Genomic DNA, 16,378 nt, shown 5'->3' with positions numbered 1-16,378 from the left:
TTGTTGTTGAATTTGTTGGTGTTATCAATGTTTATTTTGTTGAACTTTTTGTATTTTAAAATGTTGAGGTTGTTTTTGAAGTTTTTGGTATTTTTCATTGTTGAGGTTGCAGTTGAATTTGTTGGTGTTTTTCAATGTTGAGGTTGTTGAATTTGTAGGTGTTTTTCAATGTCGAGGTTGTTGAATTAGTTGATGTTTTTGAATGTTGAGGTTGTTGTTGAATTTGTTGGTGTTTTTGAATGTTCAGTTTGTTGACTTTGTTGGTGTTTTTCAATATTGGGCTTGTAGTTGAATTTGCTGGTGATTTTCAATGTCAAGGTTGTTGAATTTGTTTGTGTTTTTCAATGCTGAGATTGTTGTTGCATTTGTTGGTGTTTTTCAATGTTGGGGTTGTTGTTGAATTTGTTGGTGTTTTTCAATGTTGAGGTTGTTGAATATGTTGTTGTTTTTTAAAGTTGAGGTTGTTTATTTTTTTGGTATTTTTGATTGATGAGGTTGTTGTTGAATTTGTTGGTGTTTTTGAATGTTGAGGTTGTTGTTGAATTTTTTGGTGATTTTCAATCTAGAGGTTGGTGTTGAATTTGTTGGTGATTTTAAATATCGAGGTTGTTGTTGAATTTGTTAGTGTTTTCAATGTCTTTTTTTGAACTTTTTTGTATTTTTCAAAGTTGAGGTTTTTGTTGAATTTCTCGGTGTTTTTGAAACATTGTTGAATGTTTTGGTGATTTTCAATATTGAGGTTGTTGTTGAAATTGTCGGTGTTTTTCAATATTGGGGTTGTAGTTGAATTTGTTGGTGTTTTTCAATGTCGAGGTTGTTGTTGAATTTGTTGGTGATTTTCAATATTGAGGTTGTTGTTGTATTTGTTGGTATTTTTCAACGTTGAGGATGTTGAATTTTTTGGTGATATTCAATGTTGGGGTTATTGTTGAATTTTGTGGTGTTTTTCATTGTTGAGGTTGTTGTTGAATTTGTCGGTGTTTTTGAATGTTGGTGTTGTTGAATTTTTTGGTGTTTTTCATAGTTGAGATTGTTGTTGAATTTGTTGGTGATTTTCAAAGTAGAGGTTGTTGATTTTTTTGGTGTTTTTCAATGTTGAGGTTGTTGTTGAATTTGTTGATGTTATCAATGTTGGGTTGTTGTTGAATTTTTTTCAATTTTCAGCTTGTAGTTGACGTTGTTGTTGTGTTTCAATGTTGAGGTTGTTGTTGGATTTTTTGGTGTTTTTCAGTGTTGAGGATGTTGAATTTTTTGGTGATATTCTATGTTGGGGTTATTGTTGAATTTTTTGGTTTTTTTCATTGTTGAGGTTGTTGTTGAATTTGTCGGTTTTTTTGAATGTTGAGTTTGTTGAATTTGTTGGTGTTTTTCAATATTGGGCTTGGAGTTGAATTTGCTGGTGATTTTCAATGTCAAGGTTGTTGAATTTGTTTGTGTTTTTCAATGCTGAGATTGTTGTTTTATTTGTTGGTGTTTTTCAATATTGAGGTTGTTGTTGTATTTGTTGGTGTGTTTCAATGTTGAGGTTGTTGTTGTATTTGTTGGTGTGTTTCAATGTTGAGGTTGTTGTTGAATTTTTTGGTGTGTTTCAATGTTGAGGATTCTGTTGAATTTGTTGGTGTATTTGAATGTTGAGGTTGTTGTTGAATTTTTTGATGTTATTCATTGTTGAGCTTGTTGTAGAATTTGTGGGTCTTTTTCAATGTTGAGGTTATTGAATTTATTGGTGTTTTTCATTGTTGAGGATTCTGTTGAATTTGTTGGTGTATTTGAATGTTGAGGTTGTTGTTGAATTTTTTGATGTTATTCATTGTTGAGCTTGTTGTAGAATTTGTGGGTCTTTTTCAATGTTGAGGTTATTGAATTTATTGGTGTTTTTCATTGTTGAGGTTGTTGTTGAGTTTATTGGTGTTATCAATGTTGTTGTTGAATTTTTTGGTGTGTTTCAATGTTGAGGTTGTTGTTGTATTTGTTGACATTTTTCAATGTTGAGGATGTTGAATTTTTTGGTGATATTCAATGTTGGGGTTATTGTTGAATTTTGTGGTGTTTTTCATTGTTGAGGTTGTTGTTGAATTTGTTGGTAATATTCAATATTGAGGTTGTTGTTGAATTTGTTGGTGTTATCAATGTATATTTTGTTGATCTTTTTTGTATTTTTGAAAGTTGAGGTTGTTGAATTTGTTGGTATTTTTGAATGTTGAGGTTGGTGTTGAATTTGTTGGTGATTTTCAATATTGAGGTTGTTGTTGAATTTGTTGGTGTTTTTTTCAATGTTGGGTTTGTTTTTGAATTTGCTGGTGTTTTTCAACGTTGAGGTTGTTGTTGAATTTGTTGGTCATTTTAAATATTGAGTTTGTTGTTGAATTTGTTGGTGTTTTTAAATGTTGGGGTTGTGCTTGAATTTGTTGGTGTTTTTGAATGTTGAGGTTGTAGTTGTATTTGTTGGTGTTTTTCAATGTTGAGGTTGTTGTTCATTTTGCTGGTGTTTTTGAATGTTGAGGTTGTTGTTGAATTTGTTGGTGATTTTCAATATTGAGGTTGTTGTTGAATTTGTTGATGTTATCAATGTTTATTTTGTTGTTTTTGGTGTTTTTCAAAGTTGAGATTGTTGTTGAATTTGTTGGTGATTTTCAAAGTTGAGGTTGTTGAATTTGTTGGTGTTTTTAAATATTGAGGTTGTTGTTGAATTTGTCGGTGTTTTGAAATGTTGAGGTTGTTGTGGAATTTTTTGCTGTTATCAATGGTTTTTTTTGAACTTTTTTGTATTTTTCACAGTTGAGGTTGTAGCTGAATTTGTTGGTGTTTTTCAATGTTGAGGTTTTTGAATTTGTTGGTGATTTTCAGTGATGACTTTGCTGAATTTGTTGGTGATTTTCAATATTGAGGTTGTTGTTGAATTTGTTGGTGTTATCAATGTTTATTTTGTTGAACTTTCTTGTATTTTAAAAAGTTGAGGTTGTTGTTGAATTTGCTGGTGTTTTTCAACGTTGAGGTTGTTGTTGAATATGTTGGTGATTTTAAATATTGAGGTTGTTGTTGAATTTGTTAGTGTTTTCAATGTCTTTTTTTGAACTTTTTTGTATTTTTCAAAGTTGAGGTTGTAGCTCAATTTCTTGGTGTTTTTCAATGTTGAGTTTGTTGAATTTTTTGGTGATTTTCAATATTGAGGTTCTTGTTGAATTTGTTGATGTTATCAATGTTTATTTTGTTGAACTTTCTTGTATTTTAAAAGGTTGAGGTTGTTGTTGAATTTGCTGGTGTTTTTCAACGTTGAGGTTGTTGTTGAATATGTTGGTGATTTTAAATATTGAGGTTGTTGTTGAATTTGTTAGTGTTTTCAATGTCTTTTTTTGAACTTTTTTGTATTTTTCAAAGTTGAGGTTTTTGTTGAATTTCTCGGTGTTTTTGAAACATTGTTGAATGTTTTGGTGATTTTCAATATTGAGGTTGTTGTTGAAATTGTTGGTGTTTTTCAATATTGGGGTTGTAGTTGAATTTGTTGGTGTTTTTCAATGTCGAGGTTGTTGTTGAATTTGTTGGTGATTTTCAATATTGAGGTTGTTGTTGTATTTGTTGGTATTTTTCAATGTTGAGGATGTTGAATTTTTTGGTGATATTCAATGTTGGGGTTATTGTTGAATTTTTTGGTGTTTTTCATTGAGGTTGTTGTTGAATTTGTCGGTGTTTTTGAATGTTGGTGTTGTTGAATTTTTTGGTGTTTTCAAAGTTGAGATTGTTGTTGAATATGTTGGTGATTTTCAAAGTAGAGGTTGTTGATTTTTTTGGTGTTTTTCAATGTTGAGGTTGTTGTTGAATTTGTTGATGTTATCAATGTTGGGTTGTTGTTGAATTTTTTTCAATTTTCAGCATGTAGTTGACGTTGTTGTTGTGTTTCAATGTTGAGGTTGTTGTTGGATTTTTTGGTGTTTTTCAGTGTTGAGGTTGTTGAATTTTTTGGTGATATTCTATGTTGGGGTTATTGTTGAATTTTGTGGTGTTTTTCATTGTTGAGGTTGTTGTTGAATTTGTTGGTAATATTCAACATTGAGGTTGTTGTTGAATTTTTGATGTATTTGATTGTGGAGGTTGTTGTTGTATTTGTTGGTGTGTTTCAATGTTGAGGTTGTTGTTGAATGTTTTGGTGATATTCAATGTCAGGGTTATTGTTGAATTTGTTGGTGTTTTTCATTGTTGAGGTTGTTGTTGAATTTGTTGGTAATATTCAATATTGAGGTTGTTGTTGAATTTGTTGGTGTTATCAATGTATATTTTGTTGAACTTCTTTGTATTTTTGAAAGTTGAGGTTGTTGTTGAATTTGTTGGTATTTTTGAATGTTGAGGTTGGTGTTGAATTTGTTGGTGATTTTCAATATTGAGGTTATTGTTGAATTTGTTGGTGTTTTTTTCAATGTTGTGTTTGTTTTTGAATTTGCTGGTGTTTTTCAACGTTGAGGTTGTTATTGAATTTGTTGGTCATTTTAACTATTGAGTTTGTTGTTGAATTTGTTGGTGTTTTTGAATGTTGAGGTTGTTGTTGAATTTGTTGATGTTATCAATGTTTATTTTGTTGTTTTTGGTGTTTTTCAAAGTTGAGGTTGTTGTTGAATTTGTTGGTGATTTTCAAAGTTGAGGTTGTTGAATTTGTTGGTGGTTTTCAATAGTGGGGTTGTAGTTGAATTTGCTTGTGTTTTTCAATGTCGAGGTTGTTGAATTTGTTGGTGTTTTTAAATATTGAGGTTGTTGTTGAATTTGTCGGTGTTTTTGAATGTTGAGTTTGTTGTTGAGTTTTTTGGTGTTTTTCATTGTTGAGGTTATTGTTGAATTTTTTGGTGTTTTTAATTGTTGAGGTTGTTGTTGAATTTGTTGGTGATTTTCAATGTTAAGGTTGTTGTGGAATTTTTTGCTGTTATCAATGGTTTTTTTTGAACTTTTTTGTATTTTTCAAAGTTGAGGTTGTAGCTGAATTTGTTGGTGTTTTTCAATGTTGAGGTTTTTGAATTTGTTGGTGATTTTCAGTGATGACTTTGTTGAATTTGTTGGTGATTTTCAATATTGAGGTTGTTGTTGAATTTGTTGGTGTTATCAATGTTTATTTTGTTGAACTTTTTGTATTTTAAAATGTTGAGGTTGTTTTTGAAGTTTTTGGTATTTTTCATTGTTGAGGTTGCAGTTGAATTTGTTGGTGTTTTTCAATGTTGAGGTTGTTGAATTTGTAGGTGTTTTTCAATGTCGAGGTTGTTGAATTAGTTGATGTTTTTGAATGTTGAGGTTGTTGTTGAATTTGTTGGTGGTTTTCAATCTAGAGGTTAGTGTTGAATTTGTTGGTGTTTTTGAATGTTGAGGTTGTTGTTGAATTTGTTAGTGTTTTCAACGTCTTTTTTTGAACTTTTTTGTATTTTTCAAAGTTGAGGTTTTTGTTGAATTTCTCGGTGTTTTTGAAACGTTGTTGAATGTTTTGGTGATTTTCAATATTGAGGTTGTTGTTGAAATTGTCGGTGTTTTTCAATACTGGGGTTGTAGTTGAATTTGTTGGTTTTTTTTATTGTTGAGGTTGTTGTTGAATTTGTTGGTGATTTTCAATATTGAGGTTGTTGTTGTATTTGTTGGTGTGTTTCAATGTTGAGGTTGTTGTTGAATTTTTTGGTGTGTTTCAATGTTGAGGTTGTTGTTGAATTTGTTGGTAATATTCAATATTGAGGTTGTTGTTGTATTTGTTGGTATTTTTCAATGTTGAGGATGTTGAATTTTTTGGTGATATTCAATGTTGGGGTTATTGTTGAATTTTGTGGTGTTTTTCATTGTTGAGGTTGTTGTTGAATTTGTTGGTAATATTCAATATTGAGGTTGTTGTTGAATTTTTGGTGTTTTTCAATGTGGAGGTTGTTGTTGTATTTGTTGGTGTTTTTCAATGTTGAGGTTGTTGAATTTGTTGGTGTTTTTCAATGTCGATGTTGTTGAATTTGTTGGTGTTTTTCAATATTGAGGTTGTTGTGGAATTTGTTGGTGTTACCAATGGTTTTTTTTTTAACTTTTTTGTATTTTTAAAAGTTGAGGTTGTAGCTCAATTTGTTGGTGTTTTTCAATGTTGAGTTTGTTGAATTTTTTGGTGATTTTCAATATTGAGGTTGTTGTTGAATTTGTTGATGTTATCAATGTTTATTTTGTTGAACTTTCTTGTATTTTAAAAAGTTGAGGTTGTTTTTGAATTTGCTGGTGTTTTTCAACGTTGAGGTTGTTGTTGAATATGTTGGTGATTTTAAATATTGAGTTTGTTGTTGAATTTGTTGGTGTTTTTCAATGTTGGGGTTGTTGTTGAATTTGATGGAGTTTTTGAATGTTGGTGTTGTTTTTGAATTTGCTCGTGTTTTTCAACGTTGAGGTTGTTGAATTTGTTGGTGATTTTAAATATTGTGTTTGTTGTTGAATTTGTTGGTGTTTTTAAATGTTGAGGTTGTGGTTGAATTTGATGGTGTTTTTGAATGTTAAGGTTGTAGTTGAATTTGTTGGTGTTTTTCAATGTTGAGGTTGTTGTTGAATTTGTTGGTGTTTATCAATGTTGAGGTTGTTGTTGAATTTGTTGATGTTATCAATGTTTATTTTGTTGAACTTTTTTGTATTTTTAAAATTTGAGGTTGTTGTTGAATTTGCTGGTGTTTTTGAATGTTGAGGTTGTTGTTGAATTTGTTGCTGATTTTCAACATTGAGGTTGTTGTTGAATTTGTTGGTGTGTTTTTCAACGTTGAGGTTGTAGTTGAATTTTTTGGTGATTATCAATATTGAGGTTGTTGTTGAATTTGTTGATGTTATCAATGTTTATTTTGTTGAACTTTCTTGTATTTTAAAAAGTTGAGGTTGTTTTTGAATTTGCTGGTGTTTTTCAACGTTGAGGTTGTTGTTGAATATGTTGGTGATTTTAAATATTGTATTTGTTGTTGAATTTGTTGGTGTTTTTAAATGTTGGGGTTGTTGTTGAATTTGTTGGTGTTTTTCAATGTTGAGGTTGTTGAATATGTTGTTGTTTTTTAAAGTTGAGGTTGTTTATTTTTTTGGTATTTTTGATTGATGAGGTTGTTGTTGAATTTGTTGATGTTATCAATGTTTATTTTGTTGAACTTTTTTGTATTTTTAAAAGTTGAGGTTGTTGTTGAATTTGCTGGTGTTTTTGAATGTTGAGGTTGTTGTTGAATTTGTTGCTGATTTTCAACATTGAGGTTGTTGTTGAATTTGTTGGTGTGTTTTTCAACATTGAGGTTGTAGTTGAATTTGTTGGTGATTTTAAATATTGAGGTTGTTGTTGAATTTGTTGGTGATTTTCAATATTGAGGTTGTTGTTGAATTTGTTGGTGTTATCAATGTTTATTTTGTTGAACTTTTTTGTATTTTTAAATGTTGAGGTTGTAGTTGATTTTGGTGTTTTTCAATGTTGGGTTGTTGTTGAATTTTTTTGGTGATTTTCAATATTGAGGTTGTCGTGGAATTTGTTGGTGATTTTCAATATTGAGGTTGTTGTTGGATTTATTGGTGTTATCAATTTTTTTGGGGAATTTTTTTGTATTTTTCAAAGTTGAGGTTGTACTTCAATTTGTTGGTGTTTTTCAATGTTGAGGTTGTTGAATTTGTTGGTGTTTTTCAGTGTTGAGGTTGTTGAATTTGTTGGTGATTTTCAATATTGAGTTTGTTGTGGATTTTGTTGGTGTTATCAATGGTTTTTTTTGAACATTTTTGTATTTTTCAAAGTTGAGGTTGTAGTTGACTTTGTTGGTGATATTCAAAATTGAGGTTGTTGTTGAATTTGTTGGTGATATTCAATATTGAGGTTGTTGTTGAATTCGTTGGTGTTATCAATGGTTATTTTGTTCAACTTTTTTGTATTTTTAAAAGCTGAGCTTGTTGTTGAATTTGTTCGTGATTTTCAATATTGAGGTTGTTGTTGAATTTGTTGGTGTTTTTCAATGTTGAGGTTGTTGTTGAATTTGTTGGTGTTTTTCAATGTTGAGGTTGTTGTTGAATTTTTTGGTGTTTTTCATTGTTGAGGTTGTTGTTGAATTTGTTGGTGATTTTCAATGTTGTGGTTGTTGAATTTGTTGGTGTTTTTCAATGTTGAGGTTGTTGTTGAATTTGTTGGTGATATTCAATATTGCGGTTGTTGTTGAATTTTTTGGTGATTTTCAATATTGAGGTTGTCGTGGAATTTGTGTTTTTTTGATGGATGGGGTCTAATAGATTCTGTTTGGATGGATTGTGTCTAATGGATGGAGTTTGATAGATTCTGTTTGGATGGATTTCCTCTATTGTTGGGATCTGATAGATTCTGATTGAATAGAGTTTTAAAGTTAATTCACGGGATGTGGGCTTCGCTGGCTGGGCCAGCATTTATTGCCCATCCTTAGTTTCCCTTGGAAGGTGATGGTGAGCTGCCTTCTTGAATCGCTGCAGTCCATGTGGTGTAGGTACTACCACTGTACTGTTAGGGAGGGAGTTCCAGGATTTTGAAACAATGACAGTGAAGGAACTGTGATATATTTCCAAATCAAAATGGTGAGTGGCTCGGAGTGCAACTTCCAGATGGTGATGTACCCATCTACCTTCTGCCCTTGTCCTTCTAGATGGTAGTAGTTGTGGGTTTGGAAAAGCTGTATAATGCGCCTTGGCGAATTCCTTGTGTCAAATCGATGGTGCCTAATAGATTCTGATTCAATGCATTGTTTCTGATGTATGAGCTTTGATAGATTCTAATTGAATGGATTGGGTCTGATGGATGGATCAGGTAGATTCTGATTGAATGGATTGTGTCTGATGGATGGGGTTATTTAGATTCTGATTGAAAAGATTGTATCTGATGGATGGGGTTAGTTAGAATCTGATTGAATGGATTGTGTCTGATGGATGGGGTTAGTTAGATTCTGATTGCATGGATTGGGTCTATTGGATGGGATTACTTAGATTCTGATTGAATGGATTGGGGCTGATGGATGGGATTATTTAAATTCTGATTGAATGGATTGGGACTGATGGATGGGATTAGTTAGATTCTGATTGAATGGATTGGGTCTGATGGATGGATCAGGTAGATTCTGATTGAATGGATTATGTCTGATGGATGGGGTTATTTAGATTCTGATTGAAAAGATTGTATCTGATGGATGGGGTTAGTTAGAATCTGATTGAATGGATTGTGTCTGTTGGATGGGGTGAGTTAGATTCTGATTGAATGGATTGTGTCTGGTGGATGAGATTTGATAGATTCTGATTGAATGGATTGTGTCTGATTGATGGGATTAGTTAGATTCTGATTGAATGCATTGTGTCTGATGGCCGGGAATTAGTTAGATTCTCATTGAATGGATTGTATCTGATCGATGGGGTTAGTTAGATTCTGGCTGAATGGATTGTATCTGATGGATGAGGATAGTTAGATTCTGATTGAATGGATTGTGTCTAATGGATGGGATTTGAGAGATTCTGATGGATGGGGTTAGTTAGATTCTGATTGAATGGATTGTGTCTGATGGATGGGATTAGTTAGATTCTGATTGAATGGACTGTGTCTGATGGATGGGATTTGAGAGATTCCGATTGAATGGATTGTGTCTAATGGATGGGATTTGAGAGATTCCGATTGAATGGATTGTGTCTGATGGATGGGATTAGTGAGTTTCTGATTGAATGGATTGGGTCTGATGGATGGGGTTAGTTAGATTCTGGTTGAATGGATTGGGTCTGATGGATGGTGTTAGTTAGATTCTGGTTGAATGGATTGTGTCTGATGGATGGGGTTAGTTAGATTCTGGTTGAATGGATTGGGTCTGATGGATGGTGTTAGTTAGATTCTGGTTGAATGGATTGGGTCTGATGGATGGGGTCTAATAGATTCTGTTTGGACGGATTGTGTCTGATGGATGGGATTAGTTAGATTCTGGTTGAATGGATTGGGTCTGATGGATGGTGTTAGTTAGATTCTGATTGAATGGATTGTGTCTGATGGATGGGGTTAGTTAGATTATGATTGAATGGATTGTGTCTGATGGATGGGATAAGTTAGATTCTGATAGAATGGATTGTGTCTGATGGATGGGGTTTGATTGATTCTGATTGAATGGATTGGGACTGATGGATGGGATTAGGTAGATTCTGGTTGAATGGATTGTGTCTGATGAATGGGGTCTAATAAATTATGATTGGATGGAATGTGCCTGATGGATGGACCCTGGTCGATTCCGAGTGACTGGATTGTGTCAGACGGATGGGGTCTAATAGATTCTGTTTGGACTGATTGTGTCTGATGGATGGGGTTAGTTAAGTTCTGATTGAATGGATTGTGTCTTATGGATGGGGTTAGTTAGATTCTGATTGAATGGATTGTTTCTGATGGATGGGGTTAGTTAGATTCTGATTGAATGGATTGTGTCTGATGGATGGGTTTAGTTAGATTCTGATTGAATGGATCGTGTCTGATCGATGGGTTTAATTAGATTCTGATTTAATGGATCATGTCTGATGAATGCGTTTAGTTAGATTCCGATTGAATGGATTGTGTCTGATGGATGGGGTTAGTTAGATTCTGATTGAATGGATGGTCTGATGGATGGGGTTAGTTAGATTCTGATTGAATGGATTGTGTCTGATGGATGGGGCTGGATAGATTCTGATGGATCGTGTTTGATAGATTCTGATTGAATGGATTGTCTCTGATGGATGGGGTCTGGTTGTTTCAGGTCTGACAGACAGGTTTCTGACGGAAGGCTGCCAAACTGAAAAGGGTTTGATGGACAGTGGACAGATATATCGGGGTTTGACAGACAGCGATCTGCTCCGTTAGAAGGTTAGAATGGGTTGTGTCTGATCGGGTCTGATTGACGGGGGTCGGGTAGATACTGTCTCATTAGGAGGTCTGAATGTAGGGCTCTGATTGATGGCACTTTGAGATGAGAGACTGATAGACGAAGCTCGTCTCTCTCTTTGTCTAAAGCTCCTCCCATCATCAATTGTGACCATCGCCTGGCCCCTCCTTTTCCACAAAGCAACCAATCAGCGCTGTGCACCGAAGTTCCATTTTATGTTGATGTTTCCCCAAGCAACCGGAGCCCTTTGTTCTCACTGACCAATCGGATCTCGAGTTGGCTTCATAGAATTTGGTATAAATAGCGCGAGCGGGAACGTACGCAACACATTGAGAAGAGCTGTGAGAATAAAAGGGCATCATGGTGAGTGAGCATTGAGTAATGGCGAATGGAGCGTGTAGCACAAACAGGGAGTGCTCACTCGGCAGAGGGGGATCTACAGGGAGAGAGCAGGATCTGTAACAGAGTGTGGAATCCAAGATCTAGAGCGAGCCAGAGACCCACAGGAAGAGACGCAATCCCCAAGTAGGGAAGAGGGATCCACAGTGGGACAAGTGAATTCCACATGGAGGGGCGGGATAGAAAGGAGACGAAAAGAAATCCAGAGAGAGGGTGAATATATAGGGAGAAGGAGGATCACACGGAGCACGAATCCCTCGGGAAATGGGGATCAACAGGGACAGGGGGATGTGCGGTGTGGTTACAGGATCCATGGTCATTGTGGGAGGGACGGTTGTGTTTGCTGCTTCCCGTGCTGCCGAAGGAATGGGAAATCACAGAGAGCGGTCACAAGGATCAGGATTGTCCAGGACATGGCCGGATCTCCATGGACAGTAGATCGAGGTAGAATAGAGTTATAGAGGGGATTGGATGGGATCCACAGGATCCAGGAGCGGAATGTTTGCTGCCCTTCAGACCCTTCTCCATCCATCACCAGACTGAATGTATAAAGTATCCCTCTCCATCCTGGGTCAATAATCACCTCTTGTACCCTCTTTAGCGCGAGTGTCTGTCAATCCACGTTGGCCAGGCCGGTGTACAGATCGGGAACGCTTGCTGGGAGCTGTATTGCCTGGAGCATGGGATCCAGCCGGATGGGCAGATGCCCAGTGACAAGACCATCGGAGGTGGTGACGATTCCTTCAACACCTTCTTCAGTGAGACGGGGGCGGGGAAACACGTTCCCCGAGCCGTGTTTATAGACCTGGAGCCCACTGTGATCGGTAAGAGGAGAGATTGTTGATGGGGTTGCTCAGTCAGTGTTCTCACTAAACTCAGTGAAGTGTGGCCTGAATTCTCGTGTCCCTGTTGTTAAATCTCTGTTCCCTGTCTCCAGATGAGGTCCGCACGGGCACCTACCGACAGCTCTTTCACCCCGAGCAGCTCATCACCGGCAAGGAGGATGCGGCTAATAACTACGCCCGGGGCCACTGCTCCGTGGGCAAGGAGATCGTGGATCTGGTCTTGGATCGCATTCGCAAGTTGGTAGGTTCTCTGGGTTTAGTGATCCGGCTTTGTCCGCCCTAGATTCGCCAGGATAGAGATTCTGGGTGGTTCCATCACTCTGCGGTCCCAGTGAGGGAGATGCACCCATGGGTGTCGCTGTTCGGTGACTCGGCGATGTGATGTTTCCTGTCCTTTCTATAACCCGCCTCATTTCAATCGGATGGGATCCATATCAGGAGGAAGATTGTCCTCAAGCAGTGCCCCACCCAGACCGAGAACAAGCTTCTAACTCTGTATTCCGCTCAATCTACTGGCGAGGAGAAACACAAGGGATTCAGGAAGGAATTTTTGGAAGGAATTCTAAATCCTTGCTGGCATCCTATGCACTCGGCAATTCCCGGTGTCTGACTGTCCCCCGCTCCCTCTTCCAAGCCCCACGCCTCTCACATCAATACTCTCCGAGCTGCTTCACCCTGGTTCCCCACTCCCTCCTCCACAATGTCCATGGCTGCATCTCCCAGGCTCCCACTGCTCCAACTCCCCAGCTCCCACTGCGCCATCTCAGCAAGGACCGTGAGGACGTTTGCTCGTGTATCGATTCCACTGTCCTTTTTGAGGATTGATTCCGTTGCCTGTTGCCTGTTTGATGTGTTGTGTGTGCTTTTCCCCCACAGGCTGATCTGTGCACAGGACTGCAGGGGTTCCTCATCTTCCACAGTTTTGGGGGTGGGACCGGCTCGGGTTTTACTTCCCTCCTGATGGAGAGACTCTCCGTTGACTACGGCAAGAAATCCAAGCTAGAGTTTTCCGTTTACCCTGCTCCCCAGATCTCCACCGCGGTGGTCGAGCCGTACAACTCGGTGTTGGTCACCCACTGCACCCTCGAGCACTCTGACTGCGCCTTCATGGTGGACAATGAGGCCATTTACGACGTCTGTCGGCGTAACCTGGACATTGAGAGACCAACATACACCAACCTCAACCGTCTCATTGGACAGGTAGTGTCGTCCATCACGGCCTCACTCCGGTTCGACGGTGCCCTCAATGTGGACCTGACTGAGTTCCAAACCAACCTGGTCCCCTATCCCCGCATCCACTTCCCTCTGGCAACCTTCGCGCCCCTTATTTCAGCCGAGAAGGCTTACCACGAGCAACTCTCGGTGCCGGAGATCACCAACGCCTGCTTTGAACCGGCCAACCAGTTGGTGAAGTGTGACCCTCGCCAGGGCAAGTACATGGCGTGCTGCATGCTGTACCGAGGAGATGTGGTGCCCAAGGATGTCAACGCCGCCATCGCCACCATCAAGAGCAAGCGCTCGATCGCGTTTGTTGACTGGTGCCCAACTGGGTTCAAGGTAAGTGTGGGTTTTGTACTCAATCCAAGAGTCCAGGGAATCATGGATTGTGTCAACCTGATAACAGATGTGAACAATATTGTATTCAATCCGGCTCAGTCATGGAACAGCCTCTTCCCATTCCTGGTGATAGAGGAACCCTCAAAGAGAGGCTTGAGGTGGAATTCTCTTGAGTTCACCCCATTGACTGCTGCCCAGAATGTTCCAGGAGAAATCCTGCCTTGAAACTAGGAAGAGGCTTCTTGACACTCGAGGCCTCTCCCCGGTCACTGTGATAAAGAATGAATTTGCTCTTGAATGCAGTCCCACCCCATCACAAACTGCAGCTTTGAAATGGGGGAAGAGCCGGGGAAATAAGCAGATCTCGGTGTCTGTACAGGGAAAGACACAAATACATTGAGAAACGTGTCTCCCTGAAAAGTAACGGGCGGCTCCGGGGCCTGATTTTTGAAGCTGCGTCGTACGTAACTGAAATTGAACAAATTTGCTTCTCCCCAACAGGTTGGCATCAACTACCAGCCGCCGACGGTGGTGCCAGGGGGTGACCTGGCCAAGGTGCAGCGGGCCCTCTGTATGCTGAGCAACACCACCGCCATTTCCTTGGCTTGGACCCGCCTGAACCTCAAATTCGATAAGATGTACGCCAAGCGGGCCTTTGTCCACTGGTACGTGGGGGAGGGTCTGGAGGAAGGGGAGTTCCAGGATGCCCGGGAGGACATGGCCTCACTCGAGAAGGATTATGAAGAGGTGGGGATCGATTCCTCATCACTGGACAGAAAGGGCGAAGAGGAAGAATAAGATTTATTAATTTAGAAAATTTAACGGTTTTAACTTTACTTCACATGGATATTATACAGTTTATTTAATAAAATAAGGTATTTACAATGATTTTGGAAGTGTGTCTGATTAAATGCCGCAGATGCAGACAAGAGATTGAGAAATTCGGTGTAAAAAGAAGTTTGACGATAGAAGTGGATGAATTGACCCAGAAAGTGGGCCCAAGAGTGAAAGTCCATCAAACCCCACAGCCCAGGATCCACACAGCATTTCACTCATGAAAACACTCGCCTCTGTTACAAGTGGATCGAATAAGTAACGGGTCTAATTGAGACAAACACAGCAAGTGCTGGAAAAGCTCAACAGGTCCGACAGCATCTGTGGAGTTAAAAACAAAGTTAACGTTTCGAGTCGGAATGACCCTTCGTCAGAGCCACAAGGACTCCAAACGTTAGCTCTGTTTTTCTCTCCACAGATGCTGTCAGACCTGCTGAGGTTTTCCAGCATTTTCTGTTTTTGTTTCAGATTTCCAGCACCCGCAGTATTTTGCTTTTATTATACGGGTCTAATTGATTTTGAATCTGATTCACTGGTTTCTGAATGATTGGGTTTCCGGGGGTGCGGTCGGAGTTTGAAGGAACTGAGAACTGGAGATCGGTTTCATTTTAATCAGATTTACAGGGTGTGGTAAATATGGGTCTGAGAGATATTGGTCATTGACTGGAGATGCGGATCAGGAGCTGTTCGTTGGAGCGGGGCTGATTCAAGACGCTCCCATGGACTAGTGGGAATCAGCAGGATTTGGGATCTCATTAATAGAAGTTGATAAGAGTCAGCATGGACATGAGGAGCCGAATGACTTCCTCCTTTGCTCACACTGGTGTCTGATTGACGGGGCGGGCCAGGGAGCCGGTGTGATTGATCGCGCCTGATTGATGACGATGTGATTCTGTCTGTCTGATCATTGCAGCATTATTCCTGGGGATGAGCTGGACTGGAAAGTGATAGATGGGCCGGATTACTGGGGGAATGAATGAAGAGGTGTGTTTGACGGATGCACTTTGCGTCTTTGCCACGACAATTGGGGACAATGTTTGATGCTGTTGAAAAATTGGGATTTTAATTTTTAAGGATCAAGGCTACTTCGCAGGTGCTGGAAAGCGGGATTAAAATGAGCGGCTAGTTTCTTTTTTTTTGCTGCGATGGGCTGAATGGCCTCTCTCTGCGGCACAACTTTTCTCTGCTCAGATTGACAGGGATGTGAGTGATGTGAGTCTGACTGACGGACAGTGTGTTTGATGTGGAGCTATTGCTGTGGTTCTGCAATAGGCACTGCTGAATGATCATGTGTGTATTGGGTCTAGGTAATGGAGCACTGATTGCTGATGGACTGTAGATGATGTCTAAGTGACGAGGGTAACAGTTTCCGATTCTTGGTGGTTTGGCTGCTGGGAGCCTGAGAGAAATTAATCTCAGGAATGGCCGTCCAATTCACGGGCTCTGATAGAGGGGATCTGATGTGGAGGAGTTGGATAGTTAGGGTCTGATTGTCAATCCAGCAGATGGGGGTTGGTGGGCAGGTGTCTATTGGAAGTGAGTCCGATCACTGCGGTATGTATGACTGTAATCTGAATGAAGGGAATCCAATGGGCCTTTTATATGTTTTCCCCTTTGAATGCAAATTCCCCGTGTTTCACTATGTCTTTGGACTTTGCCTCCATAATAATAAAAACCTATCATAGTACCAATTTTACCAGTAATCTTTGGGAAAAATAAACACTGTTTCTTAACTTCTCCTGGTTAAGTGAAACATTCCACCCCTCTTCTGAATTCAAATTATTCTAGTTTATTTAAAAATGCAAATGTTCCCTTTGCACCTCACATTCTGAAACTTCACCCATGTTTACCTACTTAACACTTCAACCCTAGTTTATCTTCTGATCGAAGTCTTCAGAG

At 38.6% G+C, this 16,378-nt stretch overlaps 1 protein-coding gene across 2 annotated transcripts; it reads left to right on the top strand.

Moving 5' to 3' along the window:
* The first annotated feature begins 7,625 nt into the window (after positions 1-7,625).
* On the top strand, positions 7,626-14,443 carry LOC144673045 (tubulin alpha-1D chain-like). Of its 2 annotated transcripts, none has more exons than XM_078535042.1 (5): positions 7,626-7,643; positions 11,845-12,067; positions 12,181-12,329; positions 12,965-13,645; positions 14,147-14,443. In XM_078535042.1, exons 2-5 carry the CDS (start codon positions 11,947-11,949, stop codon positions 14,441-14,443), a joined length of 1,248 nt encoding a protein of 415 aa, XP_078391168.1. In that variant the 5' UTR covers positions 7,626-7,643; positions 11,845-11,946. The 2 variants fall into 2 exon arrangements, with proteins under 2 accessions (XP_078391168.1, XP_078391169.1); XM_078535043.1 differs by lacking the exon at positions 7,626-7,643 and adding an exon at positions 8,023-8,037.
* The last annotated feature ends 1,935 nt before the right edge of the window (positions 14,444-16,378 follow it).

Source organism: Cetorhinus maximus, unplaced genomic scaffold (assembly GCF_964194155.1).
Source record: "Cetorhinus maximus unplaced genomic scaffold, sCetMax3.hap1.1 HAP1_SCAFFOLD_215, whole genome shotgun sequence".
In the NCBI taxonomy this organism is placed as follows: Eukaryota; Metazoa; Chordata; class Chondrichthyes; order Lamniformes; family Cetorhinidae; genus Cetorhinus; species Cetorhinus maximus.
Note: the sequence above shows the minus strand (reverse complement) of the source record. Positions and strands in the feature narration are given on the sequence as shown.